This window comes from Coregonus lavaretus (genome assembly GCF_964263955.1).
Source record: "Coregonus lavaretus genome assembly, chromosome: 6".
Lineage (NCBI taxonomy): Eukaryota > Metazoa > Chordata > Actinopteri > Salmoniformes > Salmonidae > Coregonus > Coregonus lavaretus.
In genome coordinates this window covers 43,811,306-43,835,076 of record NC_139993.1, presented here as the reverse complement: position 1 = coordinate 43,835,076, position 23,771 = coordinate 43,811,306, and the positions used below count along the sequence as shown (strand labels likewise).

Below are 23,771 nucleotides of genomic sequence, written 5' to 3'. Positions count from 1 at the left end.
TCCAGAGATGTTCGATTGGGTTCAAGTCCGGGCTCTGGCTGGGCCACTCAAGGACATTCAGAGACTTGTCCCTAAGCCACTCCTGCGTTGTCTTGGCTGTGTGCTTAGGGTCATTGTCCTGTTGGAAGGTGAACCTTCGCCCCAGTCTGAGGTCATGATCTCTCTGTCTTTTGCTCTGTTCAACTTTCACTTAATCCTGACTAGTCTCCCAGTCCCTGCCGCTGAAAAACATCCCCACAGCAGGATGCTGCCACCACCATGCTTCACCGTAGGGATGGTGCCAGGTTTCCTCCAGCCGTGACGCTTGGCATTCAGGCCAAAGAGTTAAATCTTTTAGGTGCCTTTTGGCAGACTCCATGCGTACTGTCATGAGCCTTTTACTGAGGAGGAGCTTCCGTCTGGCCACTCTACCATTAAGGCCTGATTGGTGGAGTGCTGCAGAGATGGTTGTCCTTCTGGAAGGTTCTCCAATCTCCACAGAGGAACTCTGGAGCTCTGTCAGAGTGACCATCGGGTTCTTGGTCACCTCCCTGACCAAGGCCCTTCTCCCCCGATTGCTCAGTTTGGCCGGGCGGCCAGCTCTGAAGAATGATGGATGCCAATATGTTCTTGGGGACCTTCAGTGCTACAGACATTTTTTGATACACTTCCCCAGATCTGTGCCTCGACACAATCTTGTCTAAGAGCTCTACGGACAATTCCTTTGACCTCATGGCTTGGTTTTTGCTCTGACATGCACTGTCAACTGTGGGACCTTATACAGAAAGGTGTGTGCCTTTCCAAATCATGTCCAATCAATTGAATTTACCACAGGTGGACTCCAATCAAGTTGTAGAAACATCTCAAGGATGATTAATGGAAACAGGATGCACTTGAGTTCAATTTATAGTCTCATAGCAAAGGGTCTGAATACTTATGTAAATAAGGTATTTCTGTTTTTTATTTCTAAAAACCAGTTTTTGCTTTGCCATTATGGGGTATTGTGTGTAGATTGATGAGGAAAAAATCTAATTTAATCCATTTGAGAATAAGGCTGTAACGTAAAAACAAAGTGGAAAATGTCAAGGCGTCTGAATACTTTCCGAATGCACTGTATTCTTGTCATTTTTGGGGACTTTTTGATCAATAGTATAACATGTGGTCTAAATGACTGCATTGGTTTGAATAGTGTCTCATTTCACAGACTCTATAATCCCCACAGCACAGTCTGGGTCTCAGCAGGACTGGCTATCCTGATACAAAAAATACAACAAAAAAAAGCAAATTACATGGTCATTATACTATACTACCATTCTCTCTCTCGTACAGGAAGCGGGAACATATCACCATCTGCATCAGTCAGGGCATTTATCCCCTGTCAATGACAAGCACTCAGACTTAGGCTGCATTTCCCTTTCTTAATCATTCCTATTATAGTCACTACACTGACAATTGTCCCTCTGACCACCATAGCTAGGTAGATTTCAGAGGGTTTATTTGTGAGGAATTACTGTCACCAGAGCTGGATCCAACCCCCTGTGGAAGGCACGTACAGGCCCAGTGACTGATTACGCCCCAACTACAGATTCATCACAGCTAGTCAGCTGATTGCACTTTAAATAAGGTGCCCTTTGAAGACACTTCAGGTACCATTCACTGCAAATCCATCTCTCTGGGATGGTCAAATCAAATGGTCTGTCTGGAAATACTGCTGAGCTGAGGAGAGAGTAAATCCCAAGGACTGACCTGTGCTTTAAAAGAACATCAGCGCACCTATATTATTAAGTAGACTGTAGGGTTAAGGGAGAAATGACATTAATTGTTCGCCTAGACACTCTATCAATCATAAAATAAGGCATTATACCAGTAAATTCTACATGGTTTCACAGGTGATGAACATTGCTCTTATACTAAGGCTAAGTTTATTGTGCATCTCTTGAACCTTTTAACTACTTTGACCAACCCAATCACTAAATCCAAACCAGGGAAGTACTGTAATTGCTGAGTTTGCCTTTTAATTTATGAATGCAAGACAAAATTGCATTTACATTGGTTTGCATTAATTGATAAGAAAGCAAGTCAAACAGTCAATAGTGTAGCACATTATAGACATGGATAAACTGCTGATGACAACATGAGATGATTGTGACAGCAAAATAATAACAAACTAATAATAGTGATCATGGAGCCAAGAATGAAATATTGGCATTTTTACCCAGTTTGGTCTGAATGTGTTCAATCAATCATAATTCTGTAAATATTTGTGGTAAAACACACCATGACTGACCTCCATTATGGATTTGTGCTTCTTCTCAATTAAATTTGTGCTCCAGGCCCTGAAAACGTAGTTGGCCTCACAGTATGTTTACCCCTTTCAGAGAAAGTCCTGTAGAATTCATGTCTGAAACTCATAGCAATCTACCACAGTGTTGGGACCAGAAATTTAGGCATTTTGTATTGAACACTTGCCCTGGGAAGTTGCATTGTACTTAACGGTCTAAGCGTCCTAGTGACTAACAACTATTGTGATATGTGATTACTGCTACACCATGCTTCAAGAAAGTGTTTATCCTGAACTATTAGCTTGGAATGGTCTCTACAGACCCAGGAATACAACATAGATAGTCAACACCTCGCTCAGGGGACTGGACTCGTCCCAGCCGCCTGGAGTTGTGTAACCCTCCACCCAACACCATTACCACGAGGAGCCAAGTTTGGATCAGTATTTTGGGGAAGGCTTCGACACAGTTGTCTCGGTCAAACTCTCTTGTCGTCACTGCCTTTTGGTCACAGTGTGAATGGATCACCAAAGCTGACTAGGGTTCAAGGGCAGATCAGGTCCATTGTTGGCCACTTCTTCAAAGCCATCGCCTCGTAAGATTGTACCACTTGCAGAGGTGCATAAAAGGGATTCCAGGACAAAATCTTTCACTTGCCATGCCACAACTGCCGGGAGCACACATCAGTCCTATTGCTTTCCTCAGAAGAACCAGAGGAGTCATGTGATGAATATAAGCCCCCAGATCCCCTGTCACTCTATTACTCAGGTCTCTTCAGTGCTAATGGAACATAAAAAGCTTCCGTAAGGTTCCTAGGCAGCGTATGAAGACCAGTGCTATGTGCTGCTACTGTAGTCTGGCCCCTGTCCTATGTGCCCTGTCGCTCACCTTTTGATCCTGCCCACCTGTTCACACATGATGGACAGGTACTGGGTGAGCTTCACCATGGCGATGATGATGGTTCCACCAATGAGGGTGCAGGTGGGCCAGAAGAGTGAGTGGAACACTGCCACTCGGCCATAGATGCGTGTCAGTAGAGCACTGTCCTGCTGTTCACCTGGGTCCGTGTAACACAACACCAGCTGCTGTGTTTTCAGACGCTCCGAGATGTTCATGATTACGGTGTACATCGCGTTGTAGTCCTTCCGACATTTGGGCACATAGAAGCACTAAGAGAACAAAGACAGATTTATTACGAGTCTTGGATGAGTTGACTTGAAATTTTACTTCTCGAAATTGTTTTCAGCTGCAAGGCTTTTTCCTCCATTTCCCCTCTCCTCCAGTAATGTGTTGAGGAGGAGTTGTCTGAAGTTAATGTTGTGCAGATTCATAATTAAATACAGGCCTAATCATTTGTCATCAATTAATCGTTAATTTATCTTAATTATAATTATTTTCATGTGGGTGCATTGTGATAAACTATTTATTTATTTATTTATAGTGAATTAGGGTGGATTAAACCATATTGTTTTCTCATTGTTACACTAATTACATGGTAGATACATATTTTATAGCAGTGATTATGTACTTACTGTTTGTGTTGAATCATTTGATTGCACATTGCTACCACATAATTAGTAAAACCAGGCATATATTACGGTAGCTGAAGCAGGACAGTGAAAAAAAGGCTTACTATTAGACATGTTATGTTTAAGCATGTCCTCTTTCTCACCTCTGGGCTGGTATCCTGTGCCTCCTCGTTGTGGGAGAGTCTGACAACCTTCCCGGATGTGTTGAGACTGACAAACACCTGTAGGCACGGGTACTTGGAGCTTTTCCAGCACTCAGAGCCGCAGCTGTAGGTACAGTTAATCTCCGCCACGATGGTGGAGTTGAGCACAGTGCAGCTGGATTCCTCCGTCCACACACTACATGGCATAGGGTTAGGGGTGGGGGCAGGGAGCAGAATGAAATAGTTACTGACCTGCGTATAGCTCTACCCAGATGCCTTTCCAAATATTGGTGTTTGGATGCCACACAAGATTAGTTCAACATCAACAACAACTGTATCCAACAACACAATGAATAACATTTAATTAAATGAAAAAGGAGGAATTTGCAAGAGACTGCATGATGTGAAGCAGACTGAATCAGTTGAATAGTAGAAATGGGAGAAAAGATTGACAACACTAGCAAATAGCAGATTATAGTGATTAGCTGAATTCCAAAGTCTCTTAACCTTTTGAATAGCCCAGCATGCCTTATAGTGTATGTACGGATATTTGGAAATTGATTTTAGTAATCCAGCAGCGTGTGTCCCTTTTGAATATCTCTGTCATCTATTTTGAATAACTTGCTTTCACTTTCTCTCGTAGGATAAATGTTGCACTGCCTTTAAAATTGAAAGCCTTTTGCACTGAATCCAAATAGAAAGCGCTGTGGGGAATAGCAGCCGTTTTACAGGCTCCTTGCCAATTGTGCTATTTTGTGTTTTTTTGCGCTGATCTTAACTTTTTTTGTACATTATGTTTCCTCCATCATTTCCTATGACCATTAATAGCTTCTGGACATCAGAACAGCGATCACTAACCTAGACTACATCAATGAGTCATAGGCGAATGACATACTGCTCATCCCGGACCAGGCCCAAATCCCCAACACTCAGAGAAGGAAGAGGCAGTATTATAGAGGCTGGCGTGCGGGATACGTGATGAAACTAGCCTATGTTTCTCCGAGTCGTGGCTGAACAACAACATGGAAAATATAAATCAGGGAGTTTTTTTCAACATCGGCAGGACAGAACGGCAGCGTGGGGTAAACTCAACCATACTATTTACCAAGACAGTTTTCTTCTATATTTTTCGTAGTTGTCTACTTACCACCACAAACCGAAGCTGGCACTACCACACTCAACGAGCTGTATAAGGCCATAAGCAAACAAGAAAATGCTCACCCAGATGCGGCGGTCCTAGTGGCCGGTGGTTTTAACGTAGGAAAACTGAAAACTTACCTCATTTCTACCAGCATGTCACCTGTGCAACTTGAGGCGAAAAAACTCTAGATCACCTTTACTCCACACACAGAGACGCATACAAAGCTCTCCCTCGCCCCCTCCATTTGGAAAATCTGACCATAACTCTATCCTCCTGATTCCTGCTTACAAGCAAAAACTCAAACAAGAAGTACCCGTGACGTGCTCAATACGGAAGTGGTCCGATGAAGTGGATGCTAAGCTACAGGACTGTTTCGCTAGCACAGACTGGAATATTTTCCAGGTTTCATCCGATGGCATTGAGGAGTTTACCACATCAGTCACCGGCTTCATTAATAAGTGCATCAACGAAGTCGCCCCACAGTGACCGTACGTACATATCCCAACCAGAAGTCTTGGATTACAGGCAACATCCGCACTGAGCTAAAGGTTAGAGCTGCCGCTCTCAAGGAGCGGGTCACTAATCTCCAACAAACCATCAAAGGGGCATAACGTCAGTACAGGACTAAGATTGAATCCTACTACAACGGCTCTGCCAATCGTCGGATGTGGCAGGGCTTGCAAACTATCACGGATTACAAAGGGAAACCTAGCCGCGAGCTGCCCAGTTACGCAAGCCTACCAGACGAGCTAAATGCCTTCTATGCTTGCGTCGAGGCTAGCAACACTGAACCATGCATGATAGCACCAGCTGTTCCGGAGGACTGTGTGATCACGCTCTCCGTAACCGATGTGGTTAACATTCACAAGGTCGCAGGGACAGATTGATTACCAGGACGCATAGTCAGAGTATGCGCTAAGCAGCTGGCAAGTGTCTTCACTGACATTTTCAACCTCTCCCTGACCCAGTCTGTAATACCTACATGTTTCAAGCAGACCACCATAGTCCCTGTGCCCAAGAATGCCAAGGTAACCTTTCTAAATGACTATCCCCCCGTAGCACTTACATCTGTAGCCATGAAATACTTTGAAAGGCTGGTCATGGCTCACATCAAATCAAATTTTATTTGTCACATGCGCCGAATACAACAGGTTGAGACCTTACCGTGAAATGCTTACTTACAAGCCCTTAACCAACAATGCAGCTCAAGAAATAGAGTTAAGAAAATATTTACTAAATACAATTTTAAAAAATTACATAACAATAACCAGGCTATATACAGGGGGGTACCGGTACCGAGTCAATTTGTACGTGTGGGTAGGGGTAAAGTGACTATGCATAGCTAATAAACAGTGAGTAGCAGCAGTGTAAAAACAAAAGGGGGGGGGGGGGGGATCAATGTAAATAGTCCGGGTGGCCATTTGATTAATTGTTCAGCAGTCTTATAGCTTGGGGATAGAAGCTGTTAAGAATCCTTTTGGACCTAGACTTGGCGCTCCGGTACCGCTTGCCGTGCGGTAGCAGAGAGAACAGTCTATGACTTGGGTGACAGCATTTGGAACACATAGTTTTAGCTCCTGAGTATTAGCTCCTGGGGAGGGGCTAATATAGGGGGATTATGAAGATTCCCATGCACCTTACATCACAGCCTGACCGACAGAAACACAGTTTGGCTAAGGGGTGTGGTTCAGTAACAGTTCAGATGGCATATGAGCCATTATCCTTATAGCCAAAGTAAAATACACATGATGGCACATGATGAGCATCTAACAGCCAATACAAAAGGAAAAACAAACATCAGGACATTGTGAGTGACTTGGTGAGTGAGAGCACATTACCTGTCTGAGTAGGAGCGCACCATGGTGATGCCCAGCACAAAGTACATCATCACAGAGAAGAGGATCATGCTGAGTCCGAGGAGAATAGCTCTGTCCTCCCCAGCCTTCAGCGCTGTCACTGTCTTCCTTTTGTCTAGCACGTCATACTCCCGGACCTTCTGATAAATAGTCCTGATACATGCATTACAACACACACACGCAGGCCCACACGTACACACACACACACACACACACACACACACACACACACACACCAAGTTAGGGATTACAGAACTGTAAACACACAGTGACAAGTAATTCCACCCCTAAAAGCTCTTTTAACATTTACCGGGAATGCGTCATGAGGACATCTGGCTTGATCAAATGGCATTAGTCAAATCAATTCATAATCAATAGCCTTTTAAGGGTCAGTATGAATTCAACTCTCCTCTCTTAGGCATGAACATGTAACGCTTTCAATCAATTATTTTGATCATGTGATACATTTTCCCTCACGAATAATGTGAACAGTCTAAATGTCATAGCTAATAATACTGATGACTGGTAGACCTATAGATAATGAGATGTCTGGAGGCTAAAATGGTAATAGTTGTTATTTTCCCTTAGATCTTTTGCAGAAGAAAGCACTTTCAGGGGTGGATGAGTTTTTACAAATACAAACTGACTAGCTTTTCCCTTTTATACACAATTATTGTTGCTGAAAGCTGAGCGCACAAGTTAAGTTTTGTCTGTTATCTTTCCCATGATCCTTTGTGTTGTGTAAAATATTAAGGGTACTGTACCTTCTCTCACCTCCTGATCCCTGAGCTCCTTTACTTCCCGCCCAGAGGAACATCCTCCCTGAGGACACTCTGTGCCCACCACCACTCACAGAGGGCGTCTGAGACCACCTGCCAGGGACAGACACACACACTCAGTGACCCATGTGGCCCTCAGTCTCCACACGCCTGTCTTGGCAGTGCCACCCCCACAGAGCCTGGTCAGGACACCCCACAGCCAAGTGACAATCATTTTCTCACTGCAGAAAGGAAAAACCACTTTCTCACAGAGTTCAGAGCCACTCGCCATCCACTGGGATAAGTGAAGGTAGAAATAATCCTTGGACTGTTTGAAGAGCTGGAGTCCACCAAGGCGGAGAGGCGGAGAGGTGGAGAGGTGGAGAGGCGGAGTGGCGGAGCAGGAGCAGCACTCATGCACCTGAGGCACACGCACAGTGTTCATGACACACACGCCTCCCTGTGTGCGTCAAGCCCACTCGTCTGGCACTTTATTTCCTGCCTGTTCATTTGTTATTGACTATTCATAGTCCGAGCTACGGCGGCAGGCTGGTGGAATAATGATGAGGTTTCCAGGCAGAGAGGACCTGCGACAGCATTGATCCCTTCCGACTATTCAGCAGTAAGAGGCAACAGGCACTCAAAGCCTGCCTCCCTCCCCTGTTCCTCCTCCCCAACTTCCCTCTGTTGATAGTCCTTGATGGAGAGTCCCCTAGCAACATAGTTGCACTGGTGTTTTCAGGGAAAATGACAAACTGCTCGGCATAGTAAGGAAAGTAGTGAGATTGCCCAGCCCCTTTTGGTCGCCTTAGATTAGGAGATTTAAACAAATACACAAACATCCCCTCATTATGTAGATAAGGTTAAAAAAAAGTTTTTTGTGTGTGTGCGCGCATGCGTGTCAGTGTGTGTGTGTGTCCTGTAACTCAAAGGCATGGGGATAAGACTGTGGTAAACATTTCATTAACCCCTCCATAGTCCTCTGGGTCTATCAAAGCACGCATATACACACACGGGACCTCTGGCTGCATATTTAGGAGAGATAACAGTTCATGTGCCAATGCAAAGTGATGCATTCTGTTTTCAGATGCGTGTAATTGTATTTGCCAGAGGTGTGCTCCTGTTGCTGGGTTATTTGTTGACATGTGCGATGACCCCACTTCCACACTGTGTCATTGTGAATTTTTAAAATGAAGAGGGGGGTTTAATAAGCCATATTAAATGAGTGTGGACTGAGACTGCTGGAGACTGTGGTGGATGTCACAGATAAGGATGTACATGTTTGAAGAGTATATTCTTCCAAACCATATGTTAAAAAAATAAGCCATTGCCAGAACAATCTGAGATACCTTTTTTGGCTACGTTGGGGTGGAATCTCCAATGTCTATAAAATGGTAAAGCAGACATCTGCAGAGACAGACGTGGTAGATCTAAGTCAAGAGTGGACAGCTTTTACTGGTGATTGACAGTGGAGATTCCTGCTGGCTGGGCTAAAGTCCTTGTAGAGCTTACAGCTAGCATTTCACCGTCTCTCTCGCCTTCATCTGTCTGGCTCAGAACTCTTACATTTACAGAATGTGTAAACTATAAAGCAATCTGCAATATAAATACATGATGATAAACCATTTAACAAATGGGGACTCACAATGAAGTAGGCTGTAACTGCTGGGGCTTTTATTACAGATTAGGCCAAATCCACAGTAACGGAATTACGCTTTTTCACTTTAAAATGTATGCCAAACAAACTATTGATTTCAAAGTTTAACAAACCATACAGGAATACTTAAGAATTTCCACTGAAAATTTACCATAATGAAATTAGTGGAAGAACTGTGCAGATGCAAACTTTGGTAACAGAATTACAGTAAAATCTCCCTCAGGTTTTTATGCAAGCACGTTTTCCAAAAACTCTGTTAAATATCTGCTCTGAATTAAGATTCAAAGATGTCTGAAGAAAAAATGGGATTTCAGCTATGACATGGCGCCTTGAGTTTGAGAAAAAAATTATTTTGGTTATTGAACTACAGTAAGTGAAGTGGATTTACACCCATTAATGGAATTAGGGTAACGGAATTATGGTAACAGAATTACAGTTGAAGTCGGAAGTTTACATACACCTTAGCCAAATACATTTAAACTCTGTTTTTCACAATTCCTGACATTTAATCCTAGTAAAAATTCCCTGTTTAAGGTCAGTTAGGATCACCACTTTATTTTAAGAATGTGAAATGTCAGAATAATAGTAGAGAGAATGATTTATTTCAGCTTTTATTTATTTCATCACATTCCCAGTGGGTCAGAAGTTTACATACACTCAATTAGTATTTGGTAGCATTGCCTTTAAATTGTTTAACTTGGGTCAAACGTTCCGGGTAGCCTTCCACAAGCTTCCCACAATAAGTTTGGTGAATTTTGGCCCTTTCCTCCTGACAGAGCTGGTGTAACTGAGTCAGGTGTGTAGGCCTCCTTGCTCACAAACACTTTTTCAGTTCTGCCCACAAATGTTCTATAGGATTGAGGTCAGGGCTTTGTGATGGCCACTCCAATACCTTGACTTTGTTGTCCTTAAGCCATTTTGCCACAACTTTGGAAGTATGCTTGGGGTCATTGTCCATTTGGAAGACCCATTTGCGACCAAGCTTGAACTTCCTGACTGATGTCTTGAGATGTTGCTTCAATATATCCACATAATTTTCCTTCCACATGATGCCATCTATTTTGTGAAGTGCACCAGTCCCTCCTGCAGCAAAGCACCCCCACAGCATGATGCTGCCACCCCCGTGCTTCACGGTTGGGATGGTGTTCTTCGGCTTGCAAGCCCCCCCTTTTTCCTCCAAACATAACGATGGTCATTATGGCCAAACAGTTCTATTTTTGTTTCATCAGACCAGTGGACATTTCTCCAAAAAGTACGATCTTTGTCCCCATGTGCAGTTGCAAACCGTAGTCTGGCTTTTTTATGGTGGTTTTAGAGCAGTGGCTTCTTCCTTGTAGAGCGGCCTTTCAGGTTATGTCGATATAGGACTCATTTTACTGTGGATATAGATACTTTTGTACCTGTTTCCTCGAGCATCTTCACAAGGTCCTTTGCTGTTATTCTGAGATTGATTTGCACTTTTTGCACCAAAGTATGTTCATCTCTAGGAGACAGAACGCGTCTCCTTCCTAAGCGGTATGAAGGCTGCGTACTCCCATGGTGTTTATCTTGCGTACTATTGTTTGTACAGATGAACGTGGTACCTTCAGGCGTTTGGAAATTGCTCCCAAGGAGGAACCAGACTTGTGGAGGTCTACCACTTTTTTTCTGAGGTCTTGGCTGATTTTCTTTTGATTTTCCCATGATGTCAAGCAAAGACGCACTGAGTTTGAAGGTAGGCCTTGAAATACATTGTCACGGTCGTCGTATCGAGTAGACCAAGGCGCAGCGTGTTGAGCGAACATACTTTATTTAATTAAAGTGTACACACGAAATACAAAACAACAAACGATACCGTGACGTCCTAAGTCTAAACACAACCAACTGCAACAAGATCCCACAAAATACAAAGGGACAACAGACAGTTTAAATATGGCTCCCAATCAGAGACAACCAGCCACAGCTGACACTCGTTGCCTCTGATTGGGAGTCACTCAGGCCAACAAAGAAATAAACAAACTAGAACTCCCAACAAAGAAATACAACACATAGAATGAACACACCCTGGCTCAACATATAGAGTCCCAGAGCCAGGGTGTGACATACATCCACAGGTATACCTCCAATTGACTCAGATGATGTCAATTAGCCTATCAGAAGCTTCTAAAGCCATGACATAATTTTCTGGAATTTTCCAAGCTGTTTAAAGGCACAGTCAACTTAGTGTATTTAAACTTCTGACCCACTTGAATTGTGATACAGTGAATTATAGGTGAAATAATCTGTCTGTAAACAATTGTTGGAAAAATTACTTGTGTCATGCACAAAGTAGATGTCCTAACCGACTTGCCAAAACTATAGTTTGTAAATGTGTGGAGTGGTTGAAAAATGAGTTTTAATTACTCCAACCTAAGTGTATGTAAACTTCCAACTTCAACTGTACATAATGGGTCTCTGATCTGTAGTACACAGAAATGCATAATACATAATTAGGGGGTGCTTATATAGTCCTGTTTCACTGTATGTACATGTGGGTAACCCTCGGAGAGTGGGGTCACAGCCATGGGATCAGCCATTATTGACGGCAACCCTGGAGCAATTAGTGTTAATTGCCTTGCTCAAGGGCAGAATGACAGATTTGTACCTTGTCAGCTAGGGGATTCGCTCCAGCAACCTTTTGGTTACTGGCCCAACCCTCCTAACCGGCAGGATACCTGCCGCCCTATGGATATGAATAATTATAGATATGAATGTCATTCTCCTCATGTTTCACAAGTTTGGACATCACAGCGCAGCACTGTAGACAACAGTGCAGTATAATACAGCAGAGCAGAGTATAGTTCAGTACAGTAGAGTTCAGTAAAGGACAGTACTGTACTATACTCTACTTTTCTGTACTGTATTGTACTGTACTGTATTAAACTGTACTACTATACTATTGTGCTCTACTCACTGTACTCTATTGTACTGTGCTATCCAAACTTGTGAAACATACATCTATGATAGGTTCATATTTGGTCCAGTCTGGTATGTTAACATCAAGGCCAGGGTGGACTGACCAAATTTCAATTGCTTTTCAACGTGTCGGTCGGTGCTCAGTGGGTGAGGATGCTGGTTACAGTAAATGGAAAGTGAAAAACTGGAGAGTGAAAGAGAAAGGCAGAGAGAGAGAGAAAGAGAGGGAGGGGTTGTCCAGACTCTTGGTTTGACCACCAGACAACAGAAAGAGAAAGAAAACAGTTATCAGCTGAACATAACAGTATGCCAGTGGAAGGGAGGACAGTAGCAGGGGACCCAAATGTGGTTTGTGACCATTGTAGCCAATTCAGTTGCAGTTATTCCGTTACATATTTTGGGGTAATTCCGTTACCAGTTTTAATGACTTGATTAATAAACACATTTGATATCAGTCAAATCACTATAAATAATTGGTAGGTCTACCATTACTTCTTATTTCTGTGAACTTTCATTATCTTCCCTCCTTATGAGGGAGAAAAATGTGAAACTATGTTAAAGATATGTGGGTTTTTGGTAACAGAATTACAAGGCATAAGGCATTTTTGGAAAATGTACAGAAGGTAAACAATTTCTCCAAAACGAAATAAATGTATAACTGTTGATAATTCTGATTAGTGTTTAAGACTTTTTCTGGTAGATGTTTTCTAATACACCTTTTCCATCTGTTTATCCAGAAATCAAAGTCTTTACTTATGTCAAATTCTTTATGGAAAATGTTTGAAAAATTGATCTATGCCTTCATTTCCCCAAAATATAGCTTCTTAGCTTTCATTTGACCCCCAATTTGATAGACTCCTATGAACTTCACATGTTGGTACTCATGGGTCCTTTTCGATGGAAATACCCATTACACAAAAGCATGGTTGCCAAGCTGGAACATTGCCCTTCCAGTCACCTTGTAGAAAATACAATGCCTCACCCTGCATTCTAACCATCTGCAAAGTACTAGCAACATCTTGACTATTGGTGCAGTTTTTACTTGCATAATTTTTTACTGTGGATTATAAACATCTTCGTGTACCGGACCAAATGTTCAATATCAATCAATTGTTTTGGCTGTTATGATTCAACAAATTTGAATAGAGGGAATTTATTTAATGAGAATTGGACATCAATATGAAATCGAGAGACATTGCATATTTATCAAACCTTGGGAATGCTCACGGTTTGTTAACTTTCAAACCAAGCATTACATGTAACCATACTGTCTCTACATTCAATAGCTTCTCTCTAAATAAACACTTATTTAGATGGCTTCACACACTCGTCAGGGGATGCCTGGGAGCAGATTCAGGTGGCGTACCTTTGTGTCACTGTGTCTTTAGCCAAGCAACGTGATAATACTGCCTTCTGGAGCACTGACACATTGAAATGAGAACAGATTATTGCACTATCCTCAACTAACTACCTGCTGGATGTCACCAAGGCCCACAGATGTGGCACGTAGGAGGATCTAGCAGCGTGTTTGGGACAGTCCTGCATATGACCCCTGTCTTTATGAAAGGAGGATTGTTCATTAAGAGGGGTTAGTTACATGAGACCAATGTGTACACACTGTAACCAGAAGGCAAGTTATATGCCTTCTGTTGAGTCAGAGCAAATTTAGAAAACCATGCATCCTGTTTTAAAGGGCAACCTGTTACCTCCTAGTATTGTATCAGTATGAGTAGCTGTGTCCATAGTTTCCCATTAGCAAAGCTGGCTTCATTAGCAATGTGATCTGCTCACCTCTCATATTTAACACATAATTACATGCCTAATCTTGCATGAAATTATAGTACTAATGACATCACGGAAGGTAAACATAGGACAACATTGTTGATGAGATTAAAACATAGAGATAAAGTGGTATTGTATCCTATTATTTATTTGTGCCTTCACTTCTTAGATGCTGACAGTATTTCTGGCTACTGTGAAATAGCTGTGTCTCTGTTCACAGCAGACCAATTACACTGTAAATGAATGGGAGAAATCACAGACTGATGCCTTATCTTGAAAATGGAGGAGTCTGGGGTAATACGACAGATAAATGACATTAGGGGGATTCACTGGAATGTGCTTGCTCATTCTCGTGTTTGTCTCACTATAGTCTGTCTGTGCACGTATACAATATTTAATGTTCTATAAAGAATGATCAATTCAAAGAAGCTGTGGCACTAGTACTACGTTTCATTTAGATGATTGTGGTGCATCATGCTCTCTTCACTAGTTTTACATAATAATGAAACAAACCTTGTCCTGTCTGCAAGTATTAATTTACTGTCATCATCAAACAATTATAATTATATTTTAATGGGAGCATTTTTCAGGTCTATTACTCTAATTAGAATTTAATTATGGAAACTTTATCCACTGCTGGTCATCTGGGGAGGCTAATGGCTGCAGAGTGAACAAGAGCATCCAACAGCTCTGCTGTCTGGGACACATAGGGAAACACGTGTCACCACACACAGGACCATGGTGTGCTCTCTAATGTTTTACAATCCTGATTTAAGAGGCCTACCAGGAGGCATCAGCCAGAGCCCACCATCAATGACTCAGGGGGGTGTCACAGTAAAACAGGACAGTGCTTCAAGACAGCGGATGGTGCTGACATGCAGGCGGCAGCACATGTTAGCCATTTCACTGTGTTGACCCTTAAGGTCATGTGGAAAAACCATGTTGTTCATTCAGAAAACATGTCAAGGTCAGCTGGGTGAAACTCCTCCAGAGCTTTCTGAACAACACACCATGGACACCAGCATGCCTCACACAGTGACTTTCAGATTTGTCCTTAAATTAACACCTTAAAGGCACAGTGCAGTCAAACGTGATTTTCCTGCGTTTTATATTTCCACACTGAGGTTGGAATAATACTGTGAAATTGTGAAAATTATGATAATGCCCTTTTAGTGTAAGAGCTTTTTGAGAACACCGCCTGATTTCAGCCTGTTGTGGTGGGATGGAGTTTTGGCCTGCCTGGTAACATCACCAGGTGGTAAATTAGTTGATAGACCAATAAGAAACAGAGTTCCAAACTTCTCTGCCAATAACAGCTAGTTTTCAATTTCCCACTCAACCACTCCCAGACAGTCCTATCAAAATTCTTGCTTGAGAAGTTGCTCTTGCTAAGAAGCTATTTTTGTTTCTTTTTGACCATTTTAATTAAAACCAATCACAGTAAGGTATTTAATTGTTGGCCAGAAAAAAGATCTCCCAGACATGTCTACTGTACAACACCTATGAATGTCCCTTTGGGCTTCACTTTCCTTTAGCTAATTGGAGACTTAAACATATCTCCCACATTGTCCTCATTAGAACTCAAAGTGCCTCCAAAGTGCATGAGTAATGCAGTGAATTTAAAGTGTACCAGCGGCCAGACTTGTACCATTTAAGTAAAATAACCAAACATGGGGAACCCTGAGAATGTTTTATGGCTTTCAGTAAAGCTGTTCTCTGGGAAATTGAGGGAGGTTTCTCCATGACCTCTCTTTCATCTTTCTGCATTTAGAGCCAGTTGCTTACATCTAAAAGCCCCATGTCACCTTGCAGTTCTTTCAAGCTTGGCCACGGCATTGCACCTGCAAAATTACAACAAAAGTAGTTTGCCTTTAATGAAGCATTAACTGCCCCAAAGAGTGACTTTAATGTGCTAATAAATAAAAACAAATCCACAATGCTTAAATCTTAATAAGCATCAACCTGGGTCCACCTAATTACATTAGGTCTGCTTGCCTGTTATTGCCTGAGGGGCCAGTTTGGGCTGAGAGATTTCTGTCTCAATGTTAAAAAAATTCTTACAGTAATGGCATGAATCCAGTATGGGATTTTTACTCTCAGATAGCCAGTTTATTTCAAGTATTTCAAGTTCAAGTATTGTGAGAAATGGGAGAGGGTGCCCTACTGAACTACCCGAGGGTGCATGGTGCCAGAAGATCTTTGATGCCTCCTGTATGGGGAGAGAGGGCTGGCTTCGGCAACATCCCATCAATAAGACATTCAAAAACACATAATTTACAACCAGATGCCACCGTGATCCTATGTGATAGTGACATAGTCAGTGAGGAAGGGGCGTGTTTGGCTGGGGGGGAGGGGGTGTGTTTGAAAGGCAGGTGCTATACTATTTTTGGTCTGTAAATAGAGGCTGAGGACTTGGTGCCGGGCCATTACAGCAATCCATTGGTCCAGGCTCCTCTCCAGAGCTGCTGGGAAGCTTAATAACAGGGACCAAGGCAGGGCGGGCAGAGCATGTCCATGGAGGAAGTGACTAGGGAATGATAACTCGGCACAGGGGTAACATGTAGCACCCCAGTTAAGCTTTCAAATTGAGGACGTTTATGACATTGAATCAGTGGCACTTGGAACATGGTGTAGGTTTTACATCCACTCAACTTGGGTGATATTTTTACTTCTTGTGATTTAGGAATAGCAGGCTGTGGTGATGTCATGATAATTGTAATTCTGTGTTTTTTGCTCTGAGGCATCTTCAAAAGATCCTTCTATTCTATCTGTCATTTTGATATCAATCACTCTCCATTAAAGACACATCTGTGAGACATTAATTAAATACAACGTAATAGCATGACATGAGGACTTACAGTATGCGACAAGAAGTAACAATTCATGCTCCCATTCATTTATTATAGTAAGAAATCATGGTAAGAAATATAGTTATTTTTGGAATGAAGTTTACGCACTCTACTTTTTGTAATAAGGCACATAGAGTGAATAAAGATCACATAGCATTTGTTTATATCCAGACTAATTAGGACTCTGCTTTTTATAGGAGAATACAAAAAGCTCAAATTAACTCTTCATATATTTCTTATTTCATTTTTGGGGCATCACATACTGTAGGATGTCATAGCCCAGACAATAGATGTTCAACAAATTTTCTAAAATATTTGGGTCAAGCAGGACACTGTTAAAGTAGAAGACAACAAACACATGCAACTTCTCCATATACCTTGGACCATCCATGCACAAGGCTTGGTGATTCTACACAGAGATTATATTCTAGAATGTTAACTTTAAAAATATAAATTAAGTGGAAATCTTTGTTTGTTTCAATATTGATAAAAAAAAATCCTCATGCATATCTCCATTTCATACCAAGTACACAATCACTCCCAATTTACAATAATGTGACATCATGAGACTAAAACACATGTAGGTTCCCCATTGATCATGGTTGGTCTTTTGGGACCATTTGTAAGCACCTGGCTATAACAGGAATGGGAGTCAACACGTTGGAGTAAATATTTAACAAAGAAACCTTTGAACAGTCCAACAGCATGATCACTCCATTAATAAATGCGTCACGAAAGACATACCTGCTGAAAGAATGAGTGTGGTCAATGTAAGCGAGGTCCTTGTAAATATTTGTCTGAGGGTGAGTGCACTCAGGTGACTCGGGCTCTTCGTGGTAAAGCCCTGTCTGTTCTGTTTCATCGAGCTTTCAGCCTTTTATAACCATGCAGTAGAAGTGTAGCCAGACTGAGAGTAGCCCTAACCCTACCCTGAGGATAGAAACAGCCTGAATCTCACCTTTGGTCCTAAGAGGGAAGAGGGGGGACATGCAGCGGAGTCAGAGTCAGGGGTCAGTGTTTCTGGTGAGTTACGCATCATGGCCGCTCGCTACACTACCACTTGGACTTCCCATGCACTGTCTGCCAGGAGATTATTTGACAGCGACTGGCAACAAGATTTACACACCACTCTTGTGAATGCAGTCTGAGCATTTGTCAAAATTGTTGTGAGTGGAGAGAGGTGGCTCCCGGCAGCAGCCATCAATTGGTGACTGTTAGACCTGTGGTGTTCCTCAGGCAATGCCTCAAGGCAGGAATTCACTCAGAAGGCTGTTAATAACACTGCTTCAGGCCCATTCAAAGAGGCCCCGCTGCGGCAACAAGGTAATGACACTCGAACAATGACCTTATATCACGACTGGGCCAATAATATGCATCCTGAAAGCCTCATATCCCTCACTAGTTCAGCTACATTCTCAAGCACAATTGCCTCTGTCTCAACTGTCCTTGTCAGCTGGTTTGCTATTGAGGCAAAGGTTGAATGATTTTATATGTGACACTGACATTTTTTTATATCGCCCTGAAGCAAATTAGCAACATGAATAATAAGTCTCTTGGATAAGTTTGATTGAGTTCTGTACTGCAGCTCTTTTTTTTTGCTTGTCAGAAGTTCGGAATGACTGATTCACAGTAATTTGCAGAGTCTCTCTCAGGAATTAGCTAATTATACCGTCCTCTATTTCCCATTAGTCATACAGCACTTATAGTAAATACTAAACACAGGTAGAACACAAACAAACCATCCCATCACCATCTCTTCTTTTATGACCATGTGTATTGTTTATTATTTTGAAGTAACTGCTTTTTCAGTTTGTTCCTAGATACAGTATTTCTTCTCCCACTCAGCCATTCTCAGAATCTCTATCATTAAAAGCACTTGTGAAGTTCCATTCAGCAATTAATAAACTCTCTGAGCTCCACAGCAGTAATCTATTCCACTCTGTCTTTTGTCACAAAATCGATTTGATCTAATTCAGTATTGACACATATATGTTTCTTCTCCTGTATTACCCAAGAAAAGTTCCACTCAAATCACTACCCCAATGCCTCAAATAGTGGCAATCAGAATTATGGAAAGATGCCACAGAATCTTACGTAGATTCCAGCAAATGGTTTGTTGAATGAGTGTGTGAACGAATGCATAAATGAATGATTGTATCTAATAATACTAGGTATACCGTTTCACAAAGGCCGTATCAGATAGCGTGATATTATATGGTTTCATTGCTGACTGATGTTATTTTAAATAGGCTTCATATTCACCTCTTTTAAAAAGGTCACTGGCAGCGTGTGCCTTTCTGTAATGCCATGGGGCCACGGCGGCACGACTCTGTTGGTCAAACACTCAAATGGTCTGCATGTTGGACAGGAATTCCCCTCAAAGCAGAGCCAAACCACAGCAAGGTGGGCGCCAGCTGACTCTTAACAGTGCAAGGTGTATACTGTGGAGAATGCACGTATTTTTTTGCCAAAAGGTCTATCAGGAGACCAAGACATCCCTCTGTCCCCGCTGTGTAACACAAGAACAACAAATAACCCACCGGCACTTGTTCGCTTTGAAATATAAAACCGAGGGCTTTCCGAGAAGACATTGAGCATCAGGTGGCACACAGAATGCACACCGCACAGACAGGTGTTGTCATATGCTATAACTGTGTGGCTATCATCACCCCCAACATTATGCCCATCAGAGAAAACCCATGATGTCCCCCCCTCAGGAGGCAGAAAAGATTTGGCATGAGCCCTCAGATCCTCAAAGAGTTATACAGCTGCACCATTGAGAGCATCTTGACTGGCTGCATCACCGCTTGGTATGGCAACTGCTTGGCATCCGACCATAAGGTGCTACAGAGGGTAGGGCGTATGGCCCAGTACATCACTGGGGCTAAGCTCCCTGCCATCCAGGACCTCTATACCAGGGGGTGTCAGAGGAAGTCCCAAAAAATTCCCAAAAAATGTCTCTGCTCCTGCAAGGCAAGCGGTACCGGAGTACCAAGTCTGGGACCAAAAGGCTCCTGAACAGCTTCTGCCCCCAAGCCATAAGACTGCTGAACAGTTAATCAAATGGCTACCCGGACTCTTTGCACTGATTCTTTTGCACTGACTCTATGTACACTCACTGGACTCTACCCACACAGTCACACATACTACACTGACACACACACACACACACTTTTCCACTCTTTCACACTTTTCACATGCGCTACTGCTACTCTGTTTATTATCTATCATGATTGGCTAGTCACTTTTACCCCTACCTACATGTACATATTACCTCAACTACCTCGTACCCCTGCACAATGACTCGGTACCAGGACTCCTTGTATATAGTCTTGTTATTGTTATTTTGTGTTACTATTTCCTTTTCTTACTTTTTAACTCGGCATTGTTGGGAAATTTGGTGCATGTGACAAATAACATTTGATTTGAATTGATGTCATTGACTGTTTCTGGAGTGCTATTTCTGTCTGCTGGCTGTGCAGTTGGCACATGGCACAGACACCTGACTGTTTACTCAGAATGGCTTTGAGACAATCATCTTTCCTTTGTGTTATATGTTAAATAGCACATCCTTTTAGGCTATTTGATAAATGAACTGTACCTAATAATAACAGTGAAGACAGTATAGACAGCTGTATTGCATATCAGGAACATATGAAGCAGCCCTGCTGTGTAGTTGAACTCCTTGGACTGCTCTTCTACAGGCATACACATGTTTTTTTCTTGCATGTATTATTTATCATTATTCATTAAAAGTGATACCATCTCTGGATTTATATCAAGAATCCCTAAGACAAGGATGACTTGGCTTTGAAAAAAATAGGTCATAGTTTGACCATTACTGTATCCATTCACCAGCAGGCTTTTATAATTTTTTAAATCAAATTTACTCTTCACATGACTGAATATAATTGAGCTACAGTACCAACCCCAGATGAACAAATCCATTCAGAATCAGTTTAGAGTAAGAGGCAGGCAGGCAGAAGGCAATACCTCCTCTATAGGCTATATTTGCCTGAAGCATTAATTTCCCCGGCTGGAGTGACAGAATGGAGCGTTAAGGATGTCTGTGGTGAGAGTGCCAGCATTTCCCCTGCGTACTAAGTGCTAATGGGCTGTGCCGCTCTGGATGCCTGGGCAGACTGTGAACTGGGAACACGGAAATATCCGACTTCAGTGCATTCAAGACAACTGTGAACTCTGAAAAAAAGAGCTCCGACTGGGAAAATAGTTTTGAATGGTCATCCAACTCGGAATTCCAAGTTGGAAACTCAGGCATCTTTCTAGAACTTAGACTGTCCGACCTTAAGATCACTGTTATGATTAGACCTCGTTTTTTCCCAGAGTTCCCAGTTGTCTTGAAAGCACCATAAGAGGACTGAAAATAGAGCCACAGCTACACCTGGCGGATCGCTGGTCATTCTAAAGGTCAGCGAGTATCTCCACTGTGGGTCAGGAGGTCGAGTCAGAGTCTGATAATGGCAGACCAGAGGAGAGGAGGGTGTCACTGTCAAGCCATGCTCTCTCACTGCACAGAGTGGACACAGGACTGCCAGTGGCACAACACTGATCATACAGTTTTACTGTTTCACCATGTGTACAGATGCTGGTGAAAACAGTTGACTTTTGATCAGAATTAATTTCAGAAAAATAATGTAATCAAGAACACATGCAAAGTAAGTTGACTTTGGATTGCCCCTTAGCTATGGTGCATACTGTATGCAGCTATCCCTGTGCATAACTTTCAGGCACCTTCAAAGTGTTCTTTAAGTCTAATTAACGATGAAGAGGAATCCTAAATGTGAGGGTAAAAAGTGGAAGATAGTAGCTCCTTCATGTCTCTAAGCTGTTAACATTTTACATGGATGCACATAATGGCATTTAAACTTGCTCTCTCTCTGCCCCCTTTCAAGCAATCAAACAAACTCACACAATTACAGTGGAAAATGGCATTACCAATTAATGGGAAAGCAGCAACAACCATAATAATACATCATACAACACTGGGCTGGTGGAAGGAAAACCAGTTACATATCTATCAGTGATTCAATTAACAGTTTAAGAGAATGTCCATCTATCTATCTAGTCCCCCAAAGCAGTTGGAGACAGCAGGTGAAACAGTGTTTCGTTTTGGTGCTGAGACTTTCATGTCCTACTTTTAGGCGTCAAGATTTTGCCTCAAATGTCTCTTATTGATAATCCCATACCAACTTGAGGACACAAGAGACTGTCAGCAGTTGTTTTAACTTTTCTGCAGATGTCCTATTGGTTAAGACAGTTTCTGAGGTAGACTATTAGTGACATAGCCCTGCTAACCCCTGTTGCAAGCCTGTGTGCTCAAAATGTTTGACATACCTTACAGAGCCATTCGAGTGACAGGCACAATGCACCACCCCTTGCTCATGCTTAAAATGTGTTGGTGTGTGAGAAAGAGAGAGAGTCTGTGTCTTTTGAGTGGATATCTGACAGAAGGAATGTCGTCTGAATATTGTCTCTTGAAGTCTATATTTTGGACTTCTAGATTATTATTTTTTTATATTAATAAACACTTTTTCACTACAGAAAGTTAGAGGTCATATACCCAATGCATTATAAAAGAAACATAGCTAGAAAATATTTAATTACAAGCGTATTTAAGCAATCCCAAACATTCTACCTTCCTATTGTACAAATTGAACGAGTATACTGTGAATTGCATAAACACAGTTCCATGTCTGATGTGAGGATGTCTACACTCACTCCTCTATTGCCATCTAGTGGTAGAAGTAAACCAACGCAATCTCGAGTTACAGTGGACAGTACAATAGTGCTCCACAATAGTGCTCCAGGACACTGTTCTAGAACTGAACATCAACATGAACCCTGATTCATAAGTGGCTGTATGGCAGGTATATAGGATTGGACTCTCAAATCTACTTGTTTTGTCTACACTCCTAAAATCAGTCTTATTGATGATCTATTGTAAAATAGATCTAAATATCAATGGGACTCCCTGCTAAAATAAAGGTGAAATAAAAGATAGAAAAAGTCCTAAAACGAAAATAGTGATTACACAATGGAAGTTACAGTGTAACTTCTACATTCCTCATCATGTTTGTCCTCATTGCTAATCAAATAGTACCCTATTGTTAAGCACTGATCTAGAGTAATAGCATAGGACAGCTAGACTGAACATAAGTTAATGAACAGGAGCCACAATCACAGATAAAGTCCATGGGTAGTCATTTCTTCAAAGGCTGAAAGACTAAATAGAGAAAGAAAGACATAAGCTCACCCCACTCTCCCTCGGTGTCGTCTGGCATAACTGTCTTGTTTCATGGCGTTGTACTCTGGCAGGGCCTCCAGTGTTTTTTCCAAGTGGAAAGAAATAGAGGAAGTTCTTACGTTAATGCAGGAAGGTCGCTAGTAAGAGTCATGGTAACAAATTGTATTCCAAGCCAAATTTGCCAGTGGGCATTTGTCTGTGGACTTTGACCAATTGTCTGTCATTGTTTGTACAGCATAATCTTTTACTGTATTTTTACTGTCTGTTACCTCCCATGTCAACTAAATGATTACATTCAGGCATGAGTGATGCAATTTGCATATTAAAACTCTGAGTATATTATGCTTCTTTGGGACTGTTTTATTGACATGTGCATCCTTCACTGATCATACCAATAAATACACCACATGACCAAAGTGGACACCTGCTCGTCGAACATCTCATTCCAAAATCATGGGCATTAATATAGGAGTTGGTCTCCCCTTTGCTGCTATAACAGCCTCCACTCTTCTTGGAAGGCTTTCCACTAGATGTTGGAACACTGCTGCGGGGACTTGCTTCCATTTAGCCATAAGAGCATTAGTGAGGTCGGGCACTGA

The 23,771-nt window shown here is 42.1% G+C and overlaps 1 protein-coding gene across 2 annotated transcripts; it reads right to left on the bottom strand.

Annotated features, from left to right (window-relative positions):
* Nucleotides 1-1,970: 1,970 nt before the first annotated feature.
* On the bottom strand, nucleotides 1,971-23,318 carry LOC311130275 (calcium-activated potassium channel subunit beta-2-like). Of its 2 annotated transcripts, none has more exons than XM_084162999.1 (5): nucleotides 23,182-23,318; nucleotides 7,692-7,799; nucleotides 6,910-7,080; nucleotides 3,931-4,126; nucleotides 1,971-3,427 (listed from the first exon to the last, which is right to left on the bottom strand). In XM_084162999.1, the coding sequence occupies exons 1-5, from the start codon at nucleotides 23,223-23,225 to the stop codon at nucleotides 3,143-3,145; spliced, it is 804 nt and encodes a 267-aa protein (XP_084019125.1). In that variant the 5' UTR covers nucleotides 23,226-23,318; the 3' UTR covers nucleotides 1,971-3,142. The 2 variants fall into 2 exon arrangements, with proteins under 2 accessions (XP_084019125.1, XP_084019126.1); XM_084163000.1 differs by lacking the exon at nucleotides 23,182-23,318 and adding an exon at nucleotides 17,652-17,753.
* Nucleotides 23,319-23,771: the final 453 nt, after the last annotated feature.

Coding starts and splice junctions, on each gene's coding strand:
- LOC311130275 (XM_084162999.1), bottom strand. CDS start 23,225: ATGAAACAAGACAGTTATGCCAGACGACACCGAGGGAGAGTGGG. Junction 7,800..23,181: donor CGACACCGAGGGAGAGTGGG/GTGAGCTTATGT, acceptor TGTCCCTGGCAG/GTGGTCTCAGACGCCCTCTG. Junction 3,428..3,930: donor CACAGGATACCAGCCCAGAG/GTGAGAAAGAGG, acceptor TTGTTCTCTTAG/TGCTTCTATGTGCCCAAATG.